The sequence below is a fragment of the Petromyzon marinus genome, chromosome 4, assembly GCF_048934315.1.
Source record: "Petromyzon marinus isolate PM22_M1 ecotype Great Lakes invasive population chromosome 4, UKy_Petmar_22M1.pri1.0, whole genome shotgun sequence".
Lineage (NCBI taxonomy): Eukaryota > Metazoa > Chordata > Hyperoartia > Petromyzontiformes > Petromyzontidae > Petromyzon > Petromyzon marinus.
Genome location: NC_133670.1, coordinates 18,945,363 through 18,971,976, shown reverse-complemented (window position 1 = coordinate 18,971,976; position 26,614 = coordinate 18,945,363). Strand labels below are relative to the sequence as shown.

At 39.2% G+C, this 26,614-nt stretch overlaps 1 protein-coding gene across 12 annotated transcripts; it reads left to right on the top strand.

The window, feature by feature from the left end:
- Positions 1-758: 758 nt before the first annotated feature.
- LOC116938541 (microtubule-associated protein tau-like) lies at positions 759-24,715 on the top strand. 12 transcript variants are annotated; one of them, XM_032945746.2, is made up of 15 exons: positions 759-873; positions 7,309-7,642; positions 10,061-10,141; positions 12,100-12,267; positions 12,557-12,724; positions 12,868-12,947; positions 13,482-14,216; positions 14,688-14,844; positions 16,435-16,497; positions 16,856-17,184; positions 18,182-18,274; positions 19,749-19,830; positions 20,591-20,703; positions 21,102-21,195; positions 22,054-22,154. In XM_032945746.2, the coding sequence occupies exons 2-14, from the start codon at positions 7,336-7,338 to the stop codon at positions 21,192-21,194; spliced, it is 2,469 nt and encodes an 822-aa protein (XP_032801637.1). In that variant the 5' UTR covers positions 759-873; positions 7,309-7,335; the 3' UTR covers position 21,195; positions 22,054-22,154. The 12 variants fall into 12 exon arrangements, with proteins under 12 accessions (XP_032801637.1, XP_032801635.1, XP_032801634.1 ...); XM_032945744.2 differs by lacking the exon at positions 21,102-21,195 and having other exon boundaries at positions 760-873; positions 13,485-14,216; positions 22,054-24,715; XM_032945743.2 differs by lacking the exon at positions 21,102-21,195 and having other exon boundaries at positions 760-873; positions 22,054-24,715.
- Positions 24,716-26,614: the final 1,899 nt, after the last annotated feature.

Here is a 26,614-nt window from a genome sequence, read left to right as displayed (position 1 = left end):
TGCTTCGGGCACATTTATATTTATGCGATCTGACCCTCCCCCCCCCAAAAAAATCCTATATAGTATTATAGATATTGGTAGCGTAAGCCTACCGCGTGTTAAACTGCTTCCAAAGGACCAGTGAAGCAGCGGTCCCTTCACAACGCTAACGCCAATACCAATATCCGCCATTCGCCACGAAGTGACGGTGACGTCACCATGGCGCCCGTGCCAGACTAGGTGCCCAATTTGAGGCCACGTGAAGTGTCGAAGGCTCGCTGCTCGCAGGAGGTCACGGGACAGACCCAGCAGGTGCCATGGGTTGGCTGACTGAGATGACCGGTATATGCACCACCAGCTGTACCCCCTAACTGCGCCAAATTGCCGTATTTTAACCGCCCGGCGCCCCGCTCGTTGTTGTGAGCGTCGCCCACCACGTCCCCGTTCACCCCCCACCCACCCTATTCCCCTTCCCCCCTCCCCCATTCCCCCCTCCTCCCCCAGTCCCCCCCTCCCCCATCCCCCCTACCTCATCCCCCCATTCCTCCCCCATTCCCCCCTCCTCCCCCCCTCCCCCATCCCCCCTACCTCATCCCCCCATTCCTCCCCCATTCCCCCCTCCTCCCCCCCTCCCCCATCCCCCCTACCTCATCCCCCCATTCCTCCCCCATTCCCCCCTCCTCCCCCCCTCCCCCATCCCCCTACCTCATCCCCCATTCCCTCCCTCCTCTCCCATTCCCCCCCCCTCCCTTATTCCCCCATTCCGCTTCCCCCCTACCAAATTCTCCCCCCCACCCCCTTTTCCCCGGGTCACGTGAGCGCGGCGCGAGCCTGCGACTCCTCCCTCTCGCGCACTTTGCGAGGCAAAGCGGCAAGCGGCGGCAGCAGCAGCAGGTGCGTCGGAGCGCGGTTAATTTATTTTACAATATTAAGTTTATTTTATTATTTCGGATAAAGGCGCGTGCAACCGTATCGTTGAGCAACGTTTGCAGCTATCGCGTTTAGTTGTTTGCTGGGTGCTTTTTTGTTGTTGGGTTTTTGTGTAATTTACGTGACGACTATTAATGATCGCCTCACGTTGGTTTTTTTGCAGTAATTTTAAAGGAGCCTCGAGCCATTGAATTTCATAGCGCGCTTAAGTCGTTGCTTCGTCCCCATTGGGTGGGGTTGCGTCACGTGATGGGCTGCGAGCCATTGGGAGGCGCGTATGGAGGTGCGGGTCGCCAATGCGCTCTATGGAATGTTAGGGCGGTGCCTGGGAGGTGGGTCTCTATGGAGCGCTTTTTTGTAGCGGTTATAATTTGTACAAGTCAATTTATGGGCTTTTCTTTACACTAATAGGTAACCCAACAAATATTGCAAAATTATGCGCACAATGCACGCGGATTTTGGCGAGATTCGTGTGACTTTGCATTTGCGATTGTTCATAAATGTGTCTTGGCTGGTTAAATGCACAGGGCGCATTGGGCAAGAGGCATTCGTGTACAAATACACTAATTTCTTCGAGTTAAATCAAATTCAATGATGACAAATTGCATGTTTAGAATACATTTGAGCATCGATGTGCTGTCGTAGAATTTTGAATTGAGCATGTATATATATAGACGTTTCATATATTTTTTTAAATTCAGGAATCCTGAGTTTTAACAACATTTTTGAATATTTTTGGCCATTTTTCACGCTTAAGAGTGGATGAAAACGCGATGCTCCATGCAAAGATTCACAACCCACTTGCTGTACTGAACAGATTTGTGTGATCCAAGTCAGCCCGTGTCCCCAAAGTGCCCGATGACAGATGTCAGTAACGGTACATTCTGGATAAGATTTTTTTTATGGATACCCAAGATGGCAAGTAAAGTAACGATAAAATAATATATATTGGCGGTTACGGAGACTTACCGGTAGAAACGACCGCTTGTATACCTAAATGGCGAATTATCTCAATGATCAAATTATGATGGAATGGTGGTGCAGTGGTGAGCGCACTGCGCCATCTGTGCCATACACCCGGCGACCTTTGAACCCGAATTCGATTCCCGGCCAATGATGATCAAAGTGGTGTTTCCTGCCACACATTCGTGGGTTTTCTCCGGGCTTTGTTACAACGGAACTGGCCAATGCAGGGCCTTCCTGAGAAGGTCTTGAGACTTGAGTTGAGGCATTCCTGAGTAGATGATGGCAATTGTTATGCAGTACACTTATTACTGTATCGTAATTTTTTTTGGAGGTTCGGTTTATGGTAATATGTTGCGTTACATAACGGCACGTGATTAAATTGTTTACACTAACATACACATGTACATTGGACTATTTTAGTGTCACGTTTCACGCCTTCAATTACTAGGTATTAATTGGACAACCTTCACGCGGCTTCTGTTGTTTGTGCGGGTACAGCATACTGTAGTTAATGCAACATACACGATGCAAACCACTATTCCATGATTGACAGGGTTCCACTGTCACTCCCTTTGTGAGCAACTAATGTCATAAATGTCTTGGCATTGCACTTTATTCAATTTCATTGTGGGGACACGTGTTTTTTGTTTAGCAATTTACAGATTAAATTCCATTTTCTATAATGAATAATTTGTCTCGAACCACTGAGCTTGAGCTATCCTGTGCTCTCTTCTTGATTGTTGTCTTATCTATTATAGATCGGGTATCGCTTCTATCTAGATGAGGCACTGATGTCCACTTGGCCTCACACTTCAAGTCTAAGTTGTTGTCCCCCTACTGCTTAATTCACAATCCATTTCCTGTACATGCACAGTCTCACTTGCTTATCTACATTAATTTACTTGCAAAGTTTTAAATGCCTATTCTTTTCTGGTCCGTGAGATGACGCAACAATGATATTTCTTGTGGTGCCCCATCATCTTGGATTGGCATTACTTCATATTTGTATTTGTTCACGATCTTTTTGCTTATATTTGTGGTGTGCATGTGGGTGCTGTCACCGATTTGCACATCCAGTATATTCCCCATTGTAGGTTAGCTTCACGTGATTAATATTTTACTCAGATTTAATATTGTGCATTTTATGCCATTGTGTATTGACTATGAAAGCGTTTTGGCATGTCTTAATGTCTAAAGTGATTCAGCCATAACATTCGCTAAGGAACTGCATTATTGCCATTAATATTAAAATGGCTCACAAAATGTTATCTATATAATAACCTAATTTTGTTTATGCTTTGTCAAGATGTATATTCTCTTAAATAAGTGGTATTTATGTTTTAAAGTATACACATAGCCTTGTTACATAATCAAACCCCGGATTACACACCAATGAATATATAAGGTTAGATTCGAGGCATAAATTGTGTTAAGCCGGCTAAAGAGGTATGTTGTTACATCGCCATTTGTTGGATCAATTTGGCTTTAACCGGCAGGTTTTTAAAATGGTTTCATTTATAAACATAATTGTTGCTTGTTATATAAGGTGGATTTATTTTTGTTCACATGGTAGGAGTGAAGGTCATATTGAAAAAAATGTACTGTATTTCAAAATTTAAGTTTTCATAATTGGCCAGCTGTACAATTCCATTGCAAGTCTTCATTATAACCCACACTGAAACATCTCTGAACTAATTATATTGAGGAAATGTATTTGGATCTGTTTGGGCATAATTGCTCATTAATGGATTTGTTGAAACGTCAGGGAACAACATTTGGAACACCAATGTAGTATCTGAAAACCACCTTCAAATTGCCATCTTGCTTTGAATATGCAATGATAAAATCGGACTTTAATTGTTTTTCTTTTTGACACAGTTTTTATCCACACTGAAACATCCAGTCACCACAACATAACTGGTGTCTGCAAGATGAGTCTGCAACTGCTTGCTCACCACTGCTGGTGGAAGGGCTTCCACTAGCTGGAGTTCAATATCCCCTCTACAGGGCATTTGGATTACTGTTCCACCCTAGCTAGACATCTTGGAAAAAGGTGGAAGTACCCACAATTTATCCCACCACACACGACCAGGCAATCTACCAACTGTGGTACATTTAAGAAATGTGCCCATGGTTTCTACAGCACCACCAGGAGATATAATTAAACTGGCAATCTTGTAGTCCAATGTGCTAATTTGTTACACCACAGCAGCATTTTGAGCACATGGTGTATACTTAGTTAATTACTGTACAGATGTTGATAACCATATTTCATGTGGACAACTGTGACAGATTTCCTCCTAAATACAACTTTCATGTATTTTGCTTAAAACCTAATTGAGTGATTATTTGGTAATAATTCCAAGCAGTGCTAACATGCGCATCAGTTTTGTTTGCTGTGCATAATCGAGTTATATCCTTCCTGGAGTAAAATGTTGACTATGTGTAAGATTGTCTGCCTTCCTGTATCTGTGCACGTTTGTGCTGCACGACAGTTTACCGCAAAAAAACGGGAAGCTGCTATAACAGCACAAGAGGCAGAGTGAGGTGTACACGTGCATATAATCACGTTTTTATTTCACACCTTTACACGTATTTTCACGTGGAATTATTACATTACTGTGTAACAGGTAAAGCATGCCCACTGGACAAGTCTACACAACTCGTGTCATTTGTTGATGAAAAAGGCATTTCCCATTAGTTTCCAGCATATTACGAACACATTTCATATTTCCTGTTGCCTGTTCATGTGTTGTGTACATGTCTCAAACGTTTATATTCTAATGCTGTAAAAGTTAAGTTGAGTTATGGTCGAAACGTCGTGAGAATTTTTTATTGTTTTATATATATTTTGTTATTTTGTTGTTTCTCTTCAACGTGACTTTACCGAAAAAACTAAGAATATAAATCCATCTTGTTTTGCATATTATTAGTGCAATCAAGTCTAACACAGAAAGGACCGAATAGAGTGAATAACATGTAAAGGCAGTGAACTAAAACCGGAATATTTGAATCCTACATAAGAACACGACTTGATTATTAAATTACACTAAGTGCAGACCATGTCTGGTTTTCCTTTGCATTAGAGCAGTATGAAATGTCCCACTAATTGTATATGCATTTCCTATATGGGAAGTGGTGAATTTTATCAGGGGCAACCTGTTTCACGAATGCCCATATCTAAATCTCCATGCCGTGCCTTATAACGTCATTTTGTATGGCCTATATGCAGTCTGTATTCTGAAAATGCCATATTTCAGGTCATAGTTTTGAAACCTCAATTTTACAAAGTCCCACAGTTCCAGCCTTTTGTGCAACTCAGAAACGCTTTCGTAATTTTATTACTTGAAGTTGTAAGTATTTATGTCTTTATTTGATAACTGCTGTAAATGTAGTTTAAAAACTCAACACATTTGACTTGGGAATATATGTTCATGTTGTGCAGCTTATCTACGTATAAACAGAGAATGGGACTTAAGATTAGACTTAAGATTGTAGAGTGTACTTTTGAAGTGACGTTTATTTAAGAAAATGTCCAAAATAAAATACAGTACAGTACTGTGCAGAAATGTCACGCTGAAGTTCAGGTAAATATAATGAGCTAGGGGGGCAAAATAATACAAAGCAAAGTGTGAAACTTTACTTGATGCATTGTCTATCATGGTATTTTGTTACATTTAACACTCATCACAATGTAATTATTAATATATTCGCCCTATAGTAACTTTGGTAACAGTGCGTTCAAGGAAAAAGTCACTTCATGTTTGATAACACACCCCCGTACAAATATCTGTCGGATCAGTCCTGAATCAAGACAAGTAGGCATTGCATGAAGTCGTCGGATTGGTTGTTAACAGATTTTAACAAGTGCAAGTATTGATGCACCACTTTACTTGAATGTTGTGTGTATTTTAATTTGGCAAACTAAGCCGTGCCAATTGTAAGCTGTAGCCACATCACATCTATTAATTGTGCTATGAGAACATGATATTTTTACTAAGTAAAATACATTGAGTTATGGAATGTCATTTTCAGGGATCAATGCCACTAACATTGTATATAACATTTATATAATATTTAGTCATTAATCTATCTTATAGATATTGAAGCGTTCCAGTAAATGGATATATATTAATGTCAGTACTGTAATAGGTAAAGGTGCAGCCCTGCAATTGCTTGCTCATTCCACTGTAGGGATTGAAAGAGAACCCCACTCGGGGGTATTGTGACCGATTATTCCATGCTCGCCAGACTTTTTAAATCAATGGTAGTTACCCCCACTTTACCCTACCACACGTAACCTTGCAGATCGACTCTATTAGTTTCGTGATTGTACAAAATGTATGTGATATTAAAGAAAATGTGTTTTGAATACACTTTACATTTCATTTAGTTGAATTGTACGCACATTTCATCAATATATTTTGTCACAATGTTATCAGCAAATACAGGTTCATAATAAAGTTTAGGTATATGTTGAAGAGGTCAGGTGATAAAATATACTGGAGTTGAATGGTGGGTGCATGTTTACAGTTTGGAGAACAATTGACCTGAATGGCCCATGCATAGATAAGCATGAACTGTCATTGTATCTGACCGACATTTTACAACATCTGCAGGAAGAGTATTCAAATATATATTTTTAAAAACACAAATTTTAATAGCTTAAATTAAAAAGAAAAGGTTTAGAAATGCCCTTGAGGAAATCTAAAGTGAAAAACGTCCCTCATTGATAAAACCAAGATTACCTTTATGCCTTTAGTTGATTTAGCAATCTAATTTAATTGATAGTTTCCCTTATCTGTAAAAAAAATACATCCATGTCAGTAAATTATGTTTAACACAGCCGCACCAATCTACTAAGTCTCTTAATTGTAAGAAAGATTAAGATAACAATGGCCCGCCTATTACTATGCAGCTTACTTACTGTTGCCAGCCTTTCTGGGATATTTGGCTGCCCTTGCAGATGGCGGAGCTGATTGATCCTCATTGTGAGAGGTTCATAAATCTACCATACATACAGCGGACAGGGCTCCCATGAGAAAATGTTTTAGGCTAATTGAGTCGCTGCATTAGTTATAACGAAAAGCACAGGTTAAAAGAGTGCATCGCTGTTGCATATTTTCCATCCAATATGTTGTATATGCCACTTACATTTATGTAATTTAAGTGAATTGCTTTTCAACTAAATTATTCACATCTTGTAAAACTTTACGTATACTTCTATTACATTTTCATATTCTAGTACAGTAGTTTTAATGTGGGTCCACAAATAAGTTGCTTATTTATTGTGTATTATTTATCTTGTGTTTTTAAGATATACAGTTATATCTGATATTTTTTTGGAATAAAGACTGCCATTGTATTTTTTATTTTATCCAAATGATGTTAAACTATATTTTTTTTAACCAGATTTTTTTGTTTTGGCTTCAGTAGGCAGAGCAGAAATCTTTCGGTGACATGGCTGAAGACGGAGACTGGCAGCAGCTGCAGCACATGCATCAGCAACCCATGGCCAGCAGCCCAGGAGTCTCACCACTGGGGCTTGCACCAGAGGGAGACATTCTTCTGTCGCCACACAATGTCTCTGGAGCCAAGGAGCATGCTGTTGGCACACCTGAAGCACAAGAGACCAAGTCCATGCCAGAGACGGAGAAGAGTCCTGTCCATGAAAATGGGCCCAGCTTACCAAATGTTAAACAAAATGGGGTTGAGGGAAGCCTATCTTCAGTTAACGCAGTAACTCCGTTACAAATGGAGAACCAAGGTTTGTGCAGCGTTGGTCAGATAATTTATTGGTCCTGGTTTGCTGCATATGTTAATCGTTAGGCATTGCATAATATAATTGCTGCTGTCATTTGTTATAGCCAGTAGTTATTAAACGTCTACAAAAATGACATTGATCCTGGGAAGGCTGTTAAATATGTTTACGGCCTATCATAATGGCCACAATATTTGATTTACACAAAATAAATTACACCGATACAGAGCGCTGCACATTGATAACAGGGATTCTATTAGGCAACAGATAATTGCGTTTGAAAACTACGGTAGGCTTGGACTTCATTTTGTAGTACTGTAAATTATTTGATTTGACTCAAGCGAAGCATCAATTTTAAACTTCACATGACAGAAATAACCTAATTCATATTATTTATAATGTAAAATGATGCAATTTGTATTGTTGGGTAATACAGCACTTACGTGCACTTGGTTGACTGTTTAAACGCTTTTGTTTATGTTGAGTCATTTGATTGGACCACAGGTTTCCCTCTCTTAATGCGGTAGATGTGTTCCAAAAAAGGGGCACACAAAGCTAAATCCCACGAGGAGCACTTACAGTATGCACACACACTGTTGTCCCACGTCCTACCGCAGAGCAGATGATTGAATTCAAACCGCATAGAACGAATTTTCCATCGAAATAGGTTGTCCGCGTGTATGCGAAATGGCACAGAATAAACCCGCATAAAGTGAGGAAAAACTACTCCCATAGAGACCCATATGCTCCCATAGAGACCTATATAGGCTTACAGAGATATCCACTAATTTACAGACTCAGATTTACAAAGCTAGGGAAACCTGTATTACATTAATTTACTATATATTTTAACATGTTATCAAACTCAGATTTGTATATGGCCTATTGTAAATGCAAAATATATGTTCTGTACAAGTCTAGATATTTCTAAGTTTAAGGAGCTTTTATAATGTAAAATGTACAGCTCTGTCAATCTACTGCTGGATGAAGGCTTCCCCAGGCCGTGTCAGTCATGGTTGCCGTGTTGTTTGACCATGCTTCACCTATGCTGGTCAGTACGGGTTGGTGAAGGTTCAGATACATTTCGCCATTGATGTTAGCCGTGGCATGAAATTTAACTTGGGTTTCCGGGTTCGTAATGCAGTGAGTGAACCCATTACATAATTTCTCCATCCTTTTATCAGTCCATTTACACAACATTACATGCATACTGAGAATACAATGTAGCTGGTAAAAGCTTATATTTTTAAAAGGTGAATACATAATGCACAAAAATTGGGGTTCTTTTGCAAATTGTTCAAATATAGGGCAGCCGTTGCATGCACACTGTACTTTTGCTCAGAGTGACCTCCTTGAGGCTGCAGCTGACGTGAGCGTGCATTCATTACCGGCTCCCTTGCTGCTCTGCCAAGCGCCCCAGTTTGCTGGGGAGGCTGCTTTATTCTACAGTGGAGCTGCTGTTGCCATAGCAATGTGTTAAAAACCAGAGAGCTTGTAGACAGATCACGTGGGCCCACCCTTACCAGACTGACCTCACTCGACATTACCGCTGTCTGCAAACCGCATTGGTGACCATCCTGTTTTTTTTATGGAAATGGCTTCATGGGTCCCTAGTCTGCAGGCTTTGTGCTTCTAGGTTTGTGTCAAGCTGTGGTGCTGACTGGAGTTTTTTTTCAAAATTGAAGCACATGACACATCAACCTAGTTTATGTAGGGTACCACCTGCTCCTTATACATTGCAAATAATCTGTAGTTGATTTATGAATGTAGACAACTCAATTACATATTAGTACGACGGTCATAAAAAATAATGCTTTGACTGTTGCATTTGGTAATTCTGCACATCAGCAGATGCTGATTGTATGAATTAGGTCAGTGATGCCATCTCTGAATCAAATAATTCAGCCATTTGTATGCGCTGCTTTCAATTTATATATATAATTCATTTCACTGTTTATTTTCCTTCAGTTACATCCAGTTTTAATCTATAAAATAGTATTTTAAAAAAATACGTTTTTACTCCTGCACAATTTTTTTTATCTGATCCAAAGGGTCACGTATAAAATGTCAATGAAAGATCCACCCATCATCGATGGCTAATAATGCAACCTGGTAGTTTGACATTCATTGTGCCGATTTGATTACTCCGAAATGGAGATTAACTCTAAACATGACATGACAAGACATCCTGCAAATATTTATGTTTTATTCCTACAGTCTTAACATTAAGCCGACTACGTGGAATTATATGCTTGCTACGTTTATTGTGACGATTGGAGACTGCTGTCGTGGCATTTTATATAAAATAGTCCAGTGGATGGATCCACGGCGGGGTGAAGCAGCAGCACCACCACCTCGGCTGTATTGTTCCGCAGATAAATTGGGAACGCTCACCATTTTTTTCTCTTTTTGTTTCCCACCCAGCCACGACAGTGCCGGTCCACCTGCCACCATCGCCACCACTGTCTCCTCCCCTGAACCTCCCAGCTGCCGGGCAGATAGACGGTAAGCAAGGGCTGGACCGTTGATTTTTTGTTCAGCTGCAGAATTATATAGGTCCTGAATTTGATTTGTATCTCTTATATGCTGATTTTTTTTTAAATGTAGTTAATATATATTTTTTGCATAAAACGCATGTATTATTTGTGTGCTTTATAGCGATGCATTTCTAAAGAATGATTTTTACTCAAACGTGAAAGCAATATTCAGCCATGTTTATTTGTTTCCTGTAAGGTTGCATGTAATAAAAGGAATTGCATATTTTTTTGCAACATTGATCATTTCACTGCAAAATAACTGTATAAATGTGGCTTTTGAAATGTGTATTTCAGTGCAACCACATTGTCAACCCCTTAATTGTGATAACCACATGGTTAATTTTGCTGAAGACCAGATATCAATGCATGGTATGCCCATTGTGCAAAAGGGCGTGTTCCTTTTTTCGTATTGATGATCCACATTCTAGATCGGCAATAGAATTTTAATCTAATGTTTGGTCAAGATCAAACTAATATCATTTTTAAAAATCACTTATTTATTTGCTAACGTGAGTCAAGATGTTTGTGAAATGAAGTCCATGCTGGTTTTATATGTATACTCAACTATGGCCTTTTCACCTCTTGAGATGAAGAATGACATAACAGTATCAGCCAGTATTGGAATAACCTGCCTGCAAATATATATCCTAAAAATACACAGGAATAAATAGGTTTACCTTTCACATTAAATTATCAGAAAGTGTGATGGATGTTAAGTTGGGGACTATGTTGTCATTTCATTTTTCAATTGTTACCACTCAAGCAGTCTTTAATATTTAGTTTGACCTCAATCTCATTTACCCTCGAATATAAATCACCCACTTATTTCAGATGTTATATTAGCAAGGTTGATCCTCTCCAGGAATCTAGATCGAACTGCAGTTTCCTCAAAACATATGAACCTTATGGCTGCTGAAACAAGTCTATATATATAAGGACTTGTTTCAGCAGCCTGTTTCTCTCTCCCACCTGAAGACGATTGCTTGTGTGGCGATCGAAACGTCGTGATCTATTATTTTTTTCTACCTACGTGACTTTACCGAAAGGACCAAAAAGGATGGATTCCTGCAGTCACGAAAGCTTCAAATGAAGATTGTTTACCATTGGTTTATATTTTAATGTGTGCGTAGCAAAAAAAATACAGCAAAATTTACTTTTCAGCACGCATGCACCAGCTTAAACCCATTTTTCAATGCTCTCACTTGGAAGCATACAGGACGTGGCCAAGAAAATGAAACATTTTTCTTAGCTAAAAATTACATCCTGAAAACCCTGGTATTTATGTCGGATCGTGGCATTGCTTCTTTACTGCTCTTCTATTCTTAGATCTAACGTTTATAACAAAAAATATTTTCGAACATGTTTACTTGTACAGTCATTAGATAGGTCCCATGCAAGTGTGTTTTTTTTTCTCATCAGAACTTCCTCATTACTAAGTAATATGGTGATGAAATCTTGGCACATGTTCCTTATTTTAATTCACCGTATATGGTATCCATATGTAGAAATGTAGAGACGACGGAGGTCAGTGTGCAAATTTTAAATGTAGGTAAAATCTAACCTGGTGTTTGGCTTAGTCAAGATTGTTTCTGAAAAAGACCATTATAACGTAAAAAATATAGAAAGCTCACCATATTTAATTCAAGAATGATGCCTTTTCATTAATAATGTATTTTAAGCATCTTATAGTGGCATCAGCATCATCAGCCATTGTCTCCACTGCTGAATAAAGACCTCTGCATGCCATTGCTGTCGCTTGCGCTGCCACAGTTTGCATTGCCATGTTTTTTTTTCCCAAATACGGTAATGCATGAAGGTTCTGGTATGTGCGTTGCATATTAATTGACTAAGATTTAATTTTAATGCATTGTGGGTGTTTGCACTGTCACGTGGTCCTCGTGGTCCACCACTCGTGTGCCCATGTAGACGTGTCTGTCAGCAGCCCAAGCACTGAGCTAGGTGTCCAACAGAGCCCAGAAGAACACATAGAGGCGGTTCTTTTGGAGACTGTTCAGGCAGAACAGCCACTTAAGGAAGCTGAGCTCTTGGGGGAAGTGGAGAGCCCTGAACAGCTGTCCCATGTGTGGCAAGAAGGTGTGTCCTTTTGAAATGTACCAGTCATGCTCTCTGCAGCAAAGGGACTTTCTTTTTAAAATGTAATTGTTTTTATTCTGAGGTATCGTAGATTTCCCGGTCCAAGCTTTCTATTGAATGTTTTCATTCCATATGTACAAGCACTGCATTATATGTGGTGATTTAATTTGTTTCCTTTCACTGTGTACTCATTCTATACTTGACCATTGTTTTGTGCATTCTTGTAAGCCCATTGTGATTCCTGAATGTTGGTGTTTTTTTCCTATGACCCTTTTATGATGTTCATCAGACACATTTGTCACTAGCTCATCCATAAAAGCAGAAGAAGAAAAGGAGCTGCAAGATAAAGTAGAAAGTGTGCAGGTTTTTCCCACTCATATAGCAGCAGAGCACGCTGCCGAGGCCTACACCAAGGATGATGCAGGGAGCCCTGAAGATCTATCGCCGCTAGAAAAAGGTCTGAGGTGCTTGCTGATATCATCAGATTAATGGATCCGGTGTTTAAATTTACTTGATATATTCGTCAATAAATCCTCACGTATGTTCCTCAAGTGTATAATGAAAAAAAAAACGTTTAAAAATGCATTTTGTTTCCCACAGAGAGCAGAGCTCAAAGTGAAGTGGTTTCTAAAGATGCATCCATTGAGGAGCCAGCCTTGAGTTGTTCCGAAACAGAGAAGGTATAACATCAATATTTGCACTTGTAGAAAGCATTATCAATATATTCATTTATTATTAAGGCAGGGCTTATTTAGCCACATCCAATGGTTCATGCTAACTGTAGATGATAAACTGCCCACCACCAATCCATTTCTACTTACCTATTAATTTTTTATGTTTGAATATCATGTCCAGTGCAAATAATACTATTTTATGCACATATTACAACACATTACTTGATAATGTCCATATAATATAGATGTATATTTAACACAAAATTCAGCTGTTAATATTTCCATATGCTGTACATTGCATTTCGTGTAAACGTTTACATTCATTATTTAAAGGCTCAGATTCACAACTTGTTAGGGAAAACGTAAAATGAAAGCCCACATCTCGTGTTGTTTTCTTTTATGTACAATGTTTTGTTTACTTTGAATAGTATTAGTTTAAATTCTATTTTTTGCTGTTGATTTCATTTTTGTATTTTGTTGCTTTAATGACGGTGATTACTTTCATTTTTTTGCATGTTTTTTGGTTTACTTTCCTGTCAGAAGACGACAGTAGCAAAGACCTCTGCTCCTTTTGCAAGTGTAGATTTAGTCAAACCAAAAAAGTATCTCAAAGGTTCTTTAGCATCAAACAAAACATCCAGAAATTGCTCCACCTTATTTTATTCAGCAAAATTGCCAGTTACCCAGTTGGACAGTAAATCTTCTCAGACATTAGCAAGTTCAAAAGTCTCAGAAACACCCACCAGTAGTAAAAAACTGATCCCCAGTTCAAGAGATAAGACATCTACAAGGCCACGATTCTCAGCAAATGTTGCATCCACTAAAACTCCAGCAAAAATATTGGATTCAACTGAAAATGTAGAGCCGACTATATATCTTATGAAAAATACTCCTAGTGTTACACCTGATAAACAAAAGTTGGGACCTTCAAAAACTAGTTCTAACAAAAGTAGGCCAAAACAAGTGTTTGAATCAGCAGAGTCCGTGATAAAAACCACTGAAAAGCGTGAATCGATAGGTAGTACACCTGTAAAAGTGCCCCTTAATAAACCTGCAGATGTGAAAAATATTTCAAGCTACAAATCTAAAGTATTTACTGCAACTCATATAGCGAGCCAATCTGAAAGGACTAGACCCGGCACTGCACCTGAATTTAGAAGAGATTTAGGTGCAAGTCCTAGAGCTGCCACCTTTTCTAAACTTGCAACCACTTTCACAAGAAATACATCTGTAGCCATTAGACCTACATCTGCCAGCATCAAAGTTCACACTAAGGTAAGGAAAAAAAGCTGAAATCACATTCAATATTGCTAAAACCAAGGCATGGGCCACCACATTATTAACAGGAACATTTGTGACAAAGTGACTACACATAATTTGTATTATCCTTTTGAGTACAGAGTTTCTGATTAAGGAGTTTTTAGTATTAATGCTCTTTTTACTATTTGGGTACATTTGATACGAATATAATTTTTACATTTATATGTTTAACTTTTTCTGCTATTTATAAACCAATCATGGATGAAAATGCATACTATTTTACTGTAGTGATTAGTCTTTAACAGCGTTGCTATTTTTAAACATGTTATGAATACATTTTATGAGTGCTCTAATGTTTTTATCACATTTGTTTTTTTATAAAATATGTTAGAAATTATGTTTTTGTCGTTAACAAATATACATGAGACTCTACCTCATGTATTTGAATAAAGAACTTGTTTTAATGTAAAACTAATATGTGGACAGGTTGTAGACCTCAAAAGCCCACTGAAGAGTCCAGCCAAGTGTCCAGACCCATCTGCTGCCAAGCCATCCTCATCCCCACCCAGTGCTGTGAAACCAAAGACCGAACCAGCTGAACTCAAGTCCAAGGCTCTCAGTTCTGGCATCCCAAAAAGAGCTGGTGGGTCATGTGGAGAATTGAATATCTCTGGATTTCGGTAGACTTCCAGTCTATCCTACACTTGTCTAAAAAAAAAGCTTTATAACTCATCGGATTCCTCAAGTATAAATAAATATTCTGATTCTGTATATTGACTGTTCCAAAGACTATCATAAATGAGGTTTCCTCGTTAATAAGGAAGGGAATGATAAGTGCACGTAAAATACCTCATGGTATTTTACTGACATTTTAGCATCTGCAAATTTTATTTTGGTCGGTATAGAGATACTGTATTTTAACTGTTTTAAAATATAACCAACACCACAGTATTACATTTGTAAAGGTGACAGCTTGTTTGATTGTGGCCTATAATCATGTTTGCTTTCCTATAAAAAGAAAATAGTTCATTGATATTTGAAAACAAGTAGGTTTGTTGATCATTAAATAATTTGTAGAGAATATAAAGAATGTGAGGTCAACAGTGTATAGCTATTTTCATATTTTTTAATGGAAACTAAATTTAGAATGGGTATACATACTGTTTGGTTCTTTCGGTAAAGTGACGTAGGTATAAAATAAATTTAATCACGACGTTTCGGGCGCAACACAAGCGTCCGTCATCAGGTGGGACAACCACAGCAAGAAACAATTGCTGAAGTGGGAAAAAGGGCTGCTGTAACAAGAGGCTATATAGGTAAGAGAGGGGGGAGGAGCAAGGGGGGGAGAGATAGAGAGGAGGGGGGGGTAGGGGGAGTGCTGCGAGAACGTTTAGAAGAAAACGAGATGCGGAAATGAAGGCAACACCATGAAGCAGTTACGGTTTTACCTGGTTAATAACATCCTTCCAATGATTGCTCAATTTGTATCCATCTCGGTTGAAGTTATAAACAAACATTTGATAGTAGCCCGAAGGTTTGCAGAGTACCTTGGTCTCGGAAAAAAAACAATATCACGAGAGCCCACAGCGTTATATATAAGCTATTTGCTCTGCCTTTAAATGTCAATTATTTTTTTATATCCGTATTTTGCCAAATTAAAGAAATATAATTAAATGCAAATCTTAATACGGCGGTCACCCACCGTAGCCATGTGACTACTATAGTCCACTGGAATGAATAGGGTGGGGAAGGAAGGTTAAGCACAGTGGATAGGAGTTGCAAATGACAAAAACCTCTCGTCACGAACTCATGGTGATAGAGAGATGCGACAGAGGGAGATACACAGAGATAGAGGCAGGCGAGTATAAAACGAGTGATACAGTGAAACACAGGGACAGAAACGGCAAGCTAGGATGGAGAGACAGACAGGGTGATGGAGACTCAAGGGAGTGAAAGGACGGAGACTGGGATAGGCACAGACACGAAAACACAATAGGGAGAGACAGAGAAAGTGCGAGGGAGACGAGCACAAGTAAGAGTGTGAGGCAGATACTTGTCAGTTTATTTTAAAAGAAATTGGAATTGGCACCTTAGACACCTTATAGATTGAGCCAATCCTGCTGGTCATCCTAATACATTTCGTGTCTTTATTATTTTGAAAATTACATGGTAGTTTAATGTTACAGTGATTTTTTTAACGACTTATATAATGAACCTGTATATCTCAAAACAGATCCCAAGCTGGCTGACCAGAAGAAACTCGATTCTGTACAGCAGAGGTCCCCGAATGCTGCAGGTGAATAACCAATCACATATCATAGTTTCGAAGAAAAAAATAAAAAAACATGCACAGAGATATTTTTTTTGGAACTTTAGTTCCCTTGACCTGTTTATATAATTATTAGTTTGATTTGTTACTGTGGAGAAGTGATGCACTGTAAGATAACGTTAAGCAAATTATAAATGCTTGCAGCTCACCGATGTGTTTTCAGGTTGTTCCACGTGTTGTTTGACCGTCTGCTATTTTGCTCTGTGTGCTGGGAGCTTTGATTTCCAAAACACAACAAAAGATCCTTCCCAAAAAAGAAATCTGAGAAGCTGTATGGTACAACTGCTTAAACCTACATCGTATAAATGCTTGTCTTGGCCAACAGGGGCTATGTCTGCTCGAGCCAAACCTACGTTCAACAGAGACAAAGAGGAGAAGAAGGATAAGGGCAGTGGCATCACTACACCCACCACACCAGGGACCCCAAAAACAGGGGGCACCCCTGGCAGCCGTTCACGGGGTTCGGGCACACAGCCTGCTACGCACCGCGTTGGCGAGAAGCGCATGGTGGCTCTTGTACGCACACCGCCAAAGTCACCGGGGTCCTCGCGACAGACGCGCCCCATCACTACCGCCCCTATGCCTGACCTGAAGAACATCAAATCCAAGATCTGTTCCATCGACAACATCAAACATCAGCCCAAGGGAGGCAAGGTGTGTCATGCTCTGTTACCGGTGTTCAAGTGTTTGAATTGATCATGTGATGCTTCATTAATGTGCTCATTATTCACCATACATGAGGTGCTTCTGAAGACTTTAACATGTTTTGGAAAGCTGCTCTTGGTTTTTTTTAAATATGGCTCCATATATGTTTTGCCATGTACTTTTTTTCTGATAGCATGTTTTGGAACGAATTATTTAAAATACCACACCACTACAGAACCTTTTTTTGCATAATAAAAAATACACATTTAGAGACGAGAAAAACCCATAGCAGAATAATAGTGCAGGCCGGAAAACGAATTTCAAACAACACACAGGGATGTGTGAAAAGTACAAAGCCTCTGTGCATATGTAAAACTATCTGCAATTCCTGAATAAATGTATTCTGGTCCTCTTGTCTTAGGTCACCTTAAAAAAATGTGAGCAAATGTGAGCGATTGACAGGCAGGAGTGATATGGAGGTGTAAAACTGGACTGATTTCTTTATTATTAGGACTCGTCAGCATGGTATAGTCACATGCTCACCAATGCAAATTCTGCATTTGGACACCATATATGTGTTTTTTTCTATTTGGTCGGAGTATATGTGTGATTTACACCGTATTTGTGGTATCCAGGGGCAGTGAGTATCGGTGACTATAATAATTGAGGAGTCTTAATGACGATGAAACTGGTCCATGATTTCCATATCTCTCTCTGCTGCCTGTCAGTAAAATTTGTTCAATTTTTTTTTCTTCACGCCTTACGACAAGGGGACTACAATACACTTCAAGAAATACTGATGGTGTTTGCATATGCGCCCACAGGCTGTGTAATTTACACCTATTTGTGTTTTTGAAACATCAAGAAACAATGGTTACAGTAATTTCAGCTTTGGAGTTTCTGTTTTGTACAGTTGTATTACCTACGTGGGTGATGTTAGCATTTATATAAAGGCATGAACACAGAAGCCCACTCGAGGTATGCCGCAATTTGTTTAACTTTTCAGGTCAAGATTGAGAACAAGCCTTTGGACGTCACTCATGTTGTGTCAAAATGTGGCTCCAAGGACAAGATCAAACACGCCCCTGGTGGTGGGAATGTATGTGCCTCTGTTGTCAGTCCTGGCATTACATGCCTATGTGACGTGAAGAGTGGCTTATTATTACTTCAATAAAGAATGATAAGACGTCAGTTTTACTGTTGCTTAATGTTGTGTCGTGGCCATCATTTTGCAGAAACATTTCCCCAGTGTCACCCTTGCCAGTTCAACAGTGGCACTCAAGATGCCAAGTTGTTTATTCCTGAGGCTATAGCACCAGCCCCTAAAGAGGGGAGACACAGGCACAAGTGCTGCGGCGTATGCAGCATTATTTTCGGCAAAAGTATTCGTGGTTCAAATCATCGCTGTTTGGTGGCAAATTGCAGATCCCCGGCTATTGTTAATTGACATGCAAGGGTAGGGATGCATTCACTAAACCACACGCTTCTGACTTGCTTTGGTGGTATTTGTAGTGATTGATACCATAGGTGCATTTTCACGTTGCAGTGGTCGTGTTTTAGGCCAATTGTTGGAAAGTTGAAGCCAGAATGTTAAGATTTGGTGTGAAATGTCAGAAGGCCATTTTTGGAAGGACAGTTGTGAAGACGGCTCTCCACCCACTCCCAGATGAGAGCTCTGGAAAGGTTATACTGTATAGCCAAATTGACGAGGGTGGCAGTGATACGGAGGGGAAAATAGTTTTTTGCATCACTTAAAATGTCAAAACTCATTTATCACACTTGTTGCTGCCATCTTTGCATCCCACCCACCTCCCTGGAGAGATGTCTGGTAATATCTGGGGTGTGGTGGCTTCTCTAATCATCTTGTGGAAAATGGGAAACAGGGTATAATTCCTCCAAGTGACGCTTGCCTATTTGTGACCATTCCCTATCTGGCTGGGAAGGGATTCGCTGGTTTCAAATGATCAAGTCATACGCACATCATGGTCGGGAGGTAGAGGAGTGCACAAACTGTGGGACAATACATTGCAGAAGTCTAAATTGGAAAGTTACCAGAATTAAAACATTTTGTTTTGCGAGATTGTCTGGGAGTGCATCCGAGTTCTGTTAGTGATGGTGGCAGTGACGTGTGGGAAATTAGTTTTTACAACATAACTGAGAGAAATACTATGTATATCATTTGATAGTTAATCAATTACATCTGTATTCTAGTAATGGATCTAATTACCAAAATGTATTCTCTGCTGGTAATACATGTGGTTACCATTTATATATTTGTAAATGTGTTTGGACTGCCATTGTATTGTCATTAAACTAACACCTGTCCCAACTAACATTTCTGTATTGAATAACGCGCATTTTGCTCGTAAAAGCATTTAAGATGCTATGCTATGATTAAAATGACTTTTTTGTATTATACTGCAAGTCCATGAATGTATTCTAGTGTGGTATTGCGGTAATTGTTTTATGTGTTTGAATTTCTGTGTTATTCAAAGTATTCATGTTTATGTTAATGTGCATTATTTGATTGATTTTTTTCTTAAACCTGAATGTATTTGTTGTTTAAACTTTAGGTCCAGATTGTCAGCAAGAAAATTGACTTAAGTCATGTGACATCCAAATGTGGCTCAAAGGATAATCTTAAGCATAAACCTGGTGAGTGCTGGTGATATTACATCTTATCTGTAAGTTCAAATGCATTTGTCAAGTAACATTTACCTATAAATAAAGTATTGGCTAAAATAGCAGTTATGTTTCAATCATTTAGATGAATGTATATTACAGTTTTCAGAATTGTTTTTATTCCTGTGCTATGGCATAAATTAGATATAGCTTTGTATGAAATGTGAATTATATTAAAACTTGATTTCTTGAAACACCTGAAACCAAGGTGTGAATATATTCATTGTCATAAAACTTTCAATTTATGTATTTGTCTCTTGTAAATTTAATGGGTCAAAATAGTGGAAAATTACAGAATATATTTAATTATTCCTTATGTCCTGTGACTGAGCAATACATCAATCAAGCTTGAACTTTTGTTCACAGAGATGGTTCTGCTGTGATTGTAGTCACAGTGACCAGTGTTTCAATATACTACTGACTTAATGTAGTTTTCTGGCTACAGGTAGATATGTAGTCCTAGCCTTTGTTCAGATAAGCTTTCAAAGATAACGTGGCTTTGATCAGTACATGGCAAGAGCATATCTGAGTGGCTATAACTTAATATCTACATTAATTTCCTCCACAGGATTATCTTTTGGCAGTTATGATACAACTCTTTTACGCAGTGATTGTTTCATTTTGTGTCAACACTAAGCGTTTTTGCTCCAATTTATGAGGAAATTGGTGTTATTTCTATTCAGTGAATTAGGCAATTTGAAACGGGTTATAAGAAGGCTCATTCTTCTTGCAGGTGGTGGTCACATTTCCATTGAGAACCACAAGCTTGAATTCAAGGACAAGGCCCAGTCGAAGGTTGGCTCCATGGACAATGTGGATCACATGCCTGGTGGGGGCGTTGTGAAGGTAGGACAGCTCCCTTAGCTGACCAGGACGTTTTTACTTACAAATTGGGTTTTTTAATCTAAAATTTTGGCATATATAATTTGCTTAATTTCTGATTAAAGTTGCATACGCATTACAAAGCAAATTTTCTGTGGTTATACATAAGAAAACCAAATATGGGAGAATTCCAAATTGAATGGTGGACTGTCATCTTTTTCAAAAAAATTTTTAAAGCATACCCTCATCATACCTGAATATGGAAATTATTTTATATAAACGTGAGCTTTTTTTCGATTGTTTTCACTTAAAATTTCGTCTTGTACATTTCATTTAGCTTTCACTTTTTCATGGCCATTTTTGTTGTGTTTTTACCATGCTATTATTTCATATTTTGCAAAATAATGTTTTTATTTTAAAAGGATATGAAAGATGAAGAGTTAACAATAGTTGAAACAATCATTGTTCACTCCACGTATTCCGAGGATGCTGAGGCAGAGCAGAGTCACACATAATGTAAGTATTAGAAAAATATATTTAGAAAATGCTTATTTTATTATTAAGATACTAGGGGTTGTTCGGGGGCACCTGTGGTGCCCCTCACAACCATTTACGGCCTTCGACCAGGAAAGTCACGAAAAATTGCACACGAACTACGTATTCACGCAAGCACCCGATGCTCCATTTTGAAGTTTTAAAATGAAATATCTTTGAATTGTATTGTTTTGAATTAGATAATTTTATTTCTTCATTAAAAGCTTAAACATTTTACATCTGGAAGACTTAATTGAAAGGGACATTTCGTGTGACTTTTCTCTCGTCGTTAAGTAGATGGCCTTGCTGGGGGTTCGGTTCGATGCGGACTTTCACCTGTTTGAGATTGCGGGATCGAGATATGGCGACATAGAGCTGGCCGTGCGAGAAGACCGCCGTCTGTAGATCAATTCCAACGTAATCGAACGTCTGTCCCTGTGCCTCCGTCGTTCATGCAGGGGGCGCGTAGGATTGCAGCGCCCCCTGCATTAAAACGACGGAAAGTGCAGCATTCATCACAGATAAAGTTGTGCTCTTATATTAGAGTATTATATTAGAGTATACTCAATAATGTCATTGCATTGAGAAACCTGGTAAAAAAAAAACTTCAACCAGCTTTACAGATACATTATCTTTTCTATCGTGAAAATGGGCACCCAGTTGACAATTTGCAAAACATACAGCTCGCTAAACAGAGTGGTGACTCATTTTGCAAGAAAATAATAGGAACACCTCCATTATATGTATTATCAATCATTTCATAAACCATTTCATTTCTCTAGTTTATTTCATGTGGCACGTTTCTCCTTGCCTCCGTAATATAAAGCGTCATCCTTGCAGATTGAAAGCCACAAACTGAAATTCCGCGAGAGTGCCCGAGCGCGAACGGACCATGGTGCCGAGATTATAACTGTGTCAGCAAACGACTCAATGGGCGGCTCCCCACAACGTCGCCACTCCAACGCCTCTTCCACCGGCAGTATAAACATGGTGGAGCCACAGCTGGAGACACTGGCTGACGACGTCACAGCTGCCCTTGCCAAGCAGGGACTGTGATCTGTTCCACAGCAACACTCGAGTATTTACACATGCACGCACACACCATCACACATTCATGCAAACCCATACAGCAAGGGAAGTCTGGGAATAGTATTGAGCCGAATAGCAAGTGCTATAAGTAGTCAACGCGTGTTGAAATATTTACACGTCACAACTTCCAGTGCTGATGGGTATACAATGTAAGTGTATTTATTTGCACCATTTTGCAGCTTGCTTACATGTGCGCATTGACAATGAACTGGTTGCAGCGTTGTGCCTATTGGCCACATTCTTCTCAATGCTGCAGACAACACCAATCACGCAGCTTAGCACAGTAGTTGGATGTGGCTGCTTTATCTTCACAGGGTGTGATGCTTGCTGGCATCTGTCTGGCCCATGTAAACAGGTCTTTCGATATTCGCAAATAACATGGTTGAGAAGGTTGTGTGTATACATTTAATTTATAGCATGACAATATGGTTATGTGAAGGCATGGTTACCCTATGATATTGAAGTGCATTAAGAGCCGTTCTGATATGACACACCCTGTGCACTAACGCACTATCACAAAGTATATTGCTTTGATGTTCACTTACATGCCATTTTTGTTTGCATATTGTAATATCATGCATACCATTGGCTGCAGATCGCTTACAGGGATGCATTACTTGGACTGTGGGTATTCACACAATTATGGTAGAAAACGTGTGCAGCATGTTTTATTCGGAGGTGGAATGGCATCCTTTCATTGCTGCTATTTTATAAGTTTTAAATCATGACAATTGAAACAGGTATGGGAAAGCAACATTATAGGTTGCAGACATACGCTTAAAGTACGTGTGAAATTTGAATGCATTGTATTGGGTGCAGAACAATACCACCGAAAAAGTGTTATCTACCGGTGGAAAAACGTTCATTTATAATAACCTTTTGACTTATTATCTAAGGCAGTATACTGTCCAGTAGGTAAGCAAACATGAACCGTGTTAGTAGATGTTAATATTTCGTTGACGCTTACACATCAGCAAATCAGATGAAAATGAGTTTTAAAAGGGTAGTTGCCAATTTTACGTATTATAGTATGAGCGAAATGTAGCCATGTGTCTACAGTGATGAATTTATAGCTGATAAATTGTTGTTGCCATCTTTAAATGAAGGAAAAATCTGATGTCCTGCATGTATGTAGTAGTATGTGGCTTTTACTGTTAGATTGGTATGGCTGTAGCTGAGTGGAGTTAACATTGTGCGTCATGTCATTTGTGGTGCTGTTGTGTAACTTGCTGTCAAAAAACTGCACCTACTGTAACAAGCCACATTGAACAATCCTATTTGTAGTTATCATACATAATCACTTCATTCTAAACATGATGCCGTTTAGCATGGAACACTATACTATTTGACTGATCTTGAGTGCCAGCTTCGTGATTAGCCTATATTGATTGTGGTGTAGGTTTGCAGGCATTCTCAACCATAGTTCTGTAGTCCTTTAAACGACGAGATGGAATACGCATATATTCACGTAGTTTTTTTTCGTTTGCCATATTTTTTAAATCAAATGAAGAATGACGAGGGTAATAGTATCATGTATATTGTTTTGTTGAAATGTCATATTTGGCCATTTTGTGAGCTCTTATTTCCGTTCAATGTATTCATGGAATATGTACACTGCAAACTTACATGTCGATCGGTGGACATTGCATGATTTACGAAAGCGCAGTATGAAACACATTCTGTGCTGAAATACAATGGTACAACCCCACTGTTAGACATGCTGAAATGAATTGCAGAAAATTTGCACAACCAAGTTTTCCAAACAATATTTAAAAACACCAATCGTGATTTCATGTTCTGATGAAGAAGAGGGGTGATGGGATGTGGGTGCAGGTTGCGTGATTTTGGATTATAGTAATGTCTCGGCTTTTCCACCATAATTTGTCACATGAAGGCATCCAGTCTGGAGAAAAAGAAAATTGTCTGGAAGCAAGGTTTACAAAGTATATAACGTATACACAAGCAAAAGTCAATTTAACACTGCATTTGCCTGATTATGCTTTCACTTCAGTAAGCACGCTGCGGGCAACTTCTCAAATCTTGCCACCGAAGCAAATGCCACAGGTTTTGATAAATTCCATAATGTTTTTAGTAACGGACAATATAGGGTGGAATAGATTGTTAAGTAATACAAAGTGGAAAAATGTAGTTCATGTACCACAGAGTGTACAGTTTGCTTAGCGAACAGTTTTCCGGTACGCGAGTATGTTAAGGGAAACGGCGATTGGAGTCGAGGACGGTTCTGACCCCGAAGAAATGTGAAGAAACCGAAGTGCTTACTGTGAATTGGATTATCTGCGTGCACAGTGACTATATGGCTTTCCCCTTTTGCCGTGTGATTTTATCCCAGTTATTTGCACTTGTTTTAACTAGCGTGGCGTATGTTTTGAAATAAAGCTGTTCCTCCACCTCACGCTGTTGTGTGGTGTGCAGCGTCACATCTGGCCTTACACGTGCGAGGCGATGCAGATGTACATGTAAAGCACGTTTGTTAATCCATTGCTGGATCAGGGCTTGACGCCGTACGGGTTATTTGACCATACTTCACCACCTTGGTTAGTGCTGATGGTTGAAGATGGAATATAGAACAATCGATGTTAGTGTTTGCATTGCCCACGGCCTACAATATGTGCATAGCGGTTGCCCATTAAAGCAAATCTTGGCTCAAGCCTGCTTAGATTTATAGGTCTAATGGGATCGGGCGTATTCCGAGTGATTTGGTATTAGGCTAACATGGCATTCGCTATGCGTTTGAACTGATAGATCTATAGTTAAGACATTTGAAATGTCATGCCAATGTAGATGCATGGTTATTTTGTTATTACAATTGTGGCGAAGTATTCAAAAGTTCCAGAGGATTTATTTTTGCTTTTCCACATGTGTAGTTAGTAAAATGTTAAGTTGCGTCTTACCAAATTGAAATGCTAAGACAGCAATGAGCAAACCAAAACGCTCAACCCGTTCAGATAATTCGGTAAAGTCACGTAGGTATAAAATAAATCACGACATTTCGGACGCAACACAAGCGTCTGTCATCAGGTAGGACAACCACAGCAAGAAATAATTGCTGAAGTGGGCTCAAATCTACATTGTAACAGTTAACTCGCGCTTCGAAAAAAGATCTACTGCTTCCCCCTGGTGTTAATTATTGTGTACTCGTGCCAGACTGCATTGTGGATCTTTGCGTGTACCACGTGACAAGGTTTTCTTTTTACTGCGGTGCTTTTTAACGTGTTTGACCATCCTCCACTACGTTGGTAATTGCGGGTCGTCCGGATTCATGGCAGTTGTCAAAAAGGAATCGGGCCATCAATAGCTAAACTAAAATAAGGTGTTCCCTCGTGCCACGGTTGAATCTTGTCCTTAAAACTGCGACAAATCGCAAATGAAATACTCAAGGACACCAGTAAAACCGTACTGCGTATGAGTCATAGTAATAGTAAGATATTTGTCATTCTTGATTTGAAGATTTCGTGACTGCAGGAATCCATACTCTTTGGTTCGTTCGGTAAAGTCACGTAGGTAGAAAAAATAATAGATCACGACATTTCGATCGCCACACAAGCAATCGTCTTCAGGTGGGATATATTTTTCTACCTAGGTGACTTTACCGAAAGAACCAAAGAGTATCTTTGTCATTCCCCTTTTGGATGAAGGCCTTCACGCCGTTGACCATACTTTACCGCATTGGACAGCTCTCCAAAGGAAAATGGGAGAATTGCGCCACCCACTGACATTAAAGTCGTGAAACATACCTTGTACCATCGTGCTTGCAATACGTTTGAACACAAGCTTTTTATAAGTTGTCAACCTTACTTAAAAACTAAATTCCCATGGGTTTTGATTTAAAGCTTTCGTGACTGCAGGGATTCATATTCTTGGTTCTTTTCGGTAAAGTCACGTAGAAGGGGAAACTATAAAATAATAAAAATATGAAACAATAAAATTCTCACGTTTCGACTGCAACACAAGCAATCATCATCAGGTGTGAAAACCACAGCAAGAAAAATTTGTGTTGTGGTTCTTGTTCTTGCTGTGGTTTTCACACCTGATGATGATCGCTTGTGTTGCAGTCGAAACGTCGTGAGAATTGAATTGTTTTATATTTTTATTTTATTGTTTCCCTTCTACGTGACTTTACCGAAAGAACCAAAAATATGAATCCCATGGGTTTGTTTTGTCCTAATTCGTCCTTCGAACTTAACCAAAGAACACAACATCACTGTGTGCTCCAGTACTGTATATCGACAACACAAATGGATGTCTATACATTGACCTCTAGACTGACTTTTGGCTGCTCTGGCAAGCAGGT

What these genes read in the sequence shown, in the direction of transcription:
- LOC116938541 (XM_032945743.2), top strand. Translation starts at nt 7,336, where the DNA reads ATGGCTGAAGACGGAGACTGGCAGCAGCTGCAGCACATGCATCAGCAA. An exon ending in AGCTGCCGGGCAGATAGACG is followed by an intron (nt 10,142 to 12,099) that starts GTAAGCAAGGGC and finishes GTGCCCATGTAG; the next exon opens with ACGTGTCTGTCAGCAGCCCA. An exon ending in TCTATCGCCGCTAGAAAAAG is followed by an intron (nt 12,725 to 12,867) that starts GTCTGAGGTGCT and finishes TGTTTCCCACAG; the next exon opens with AGAGCAGAGCTCAAAGTGAA.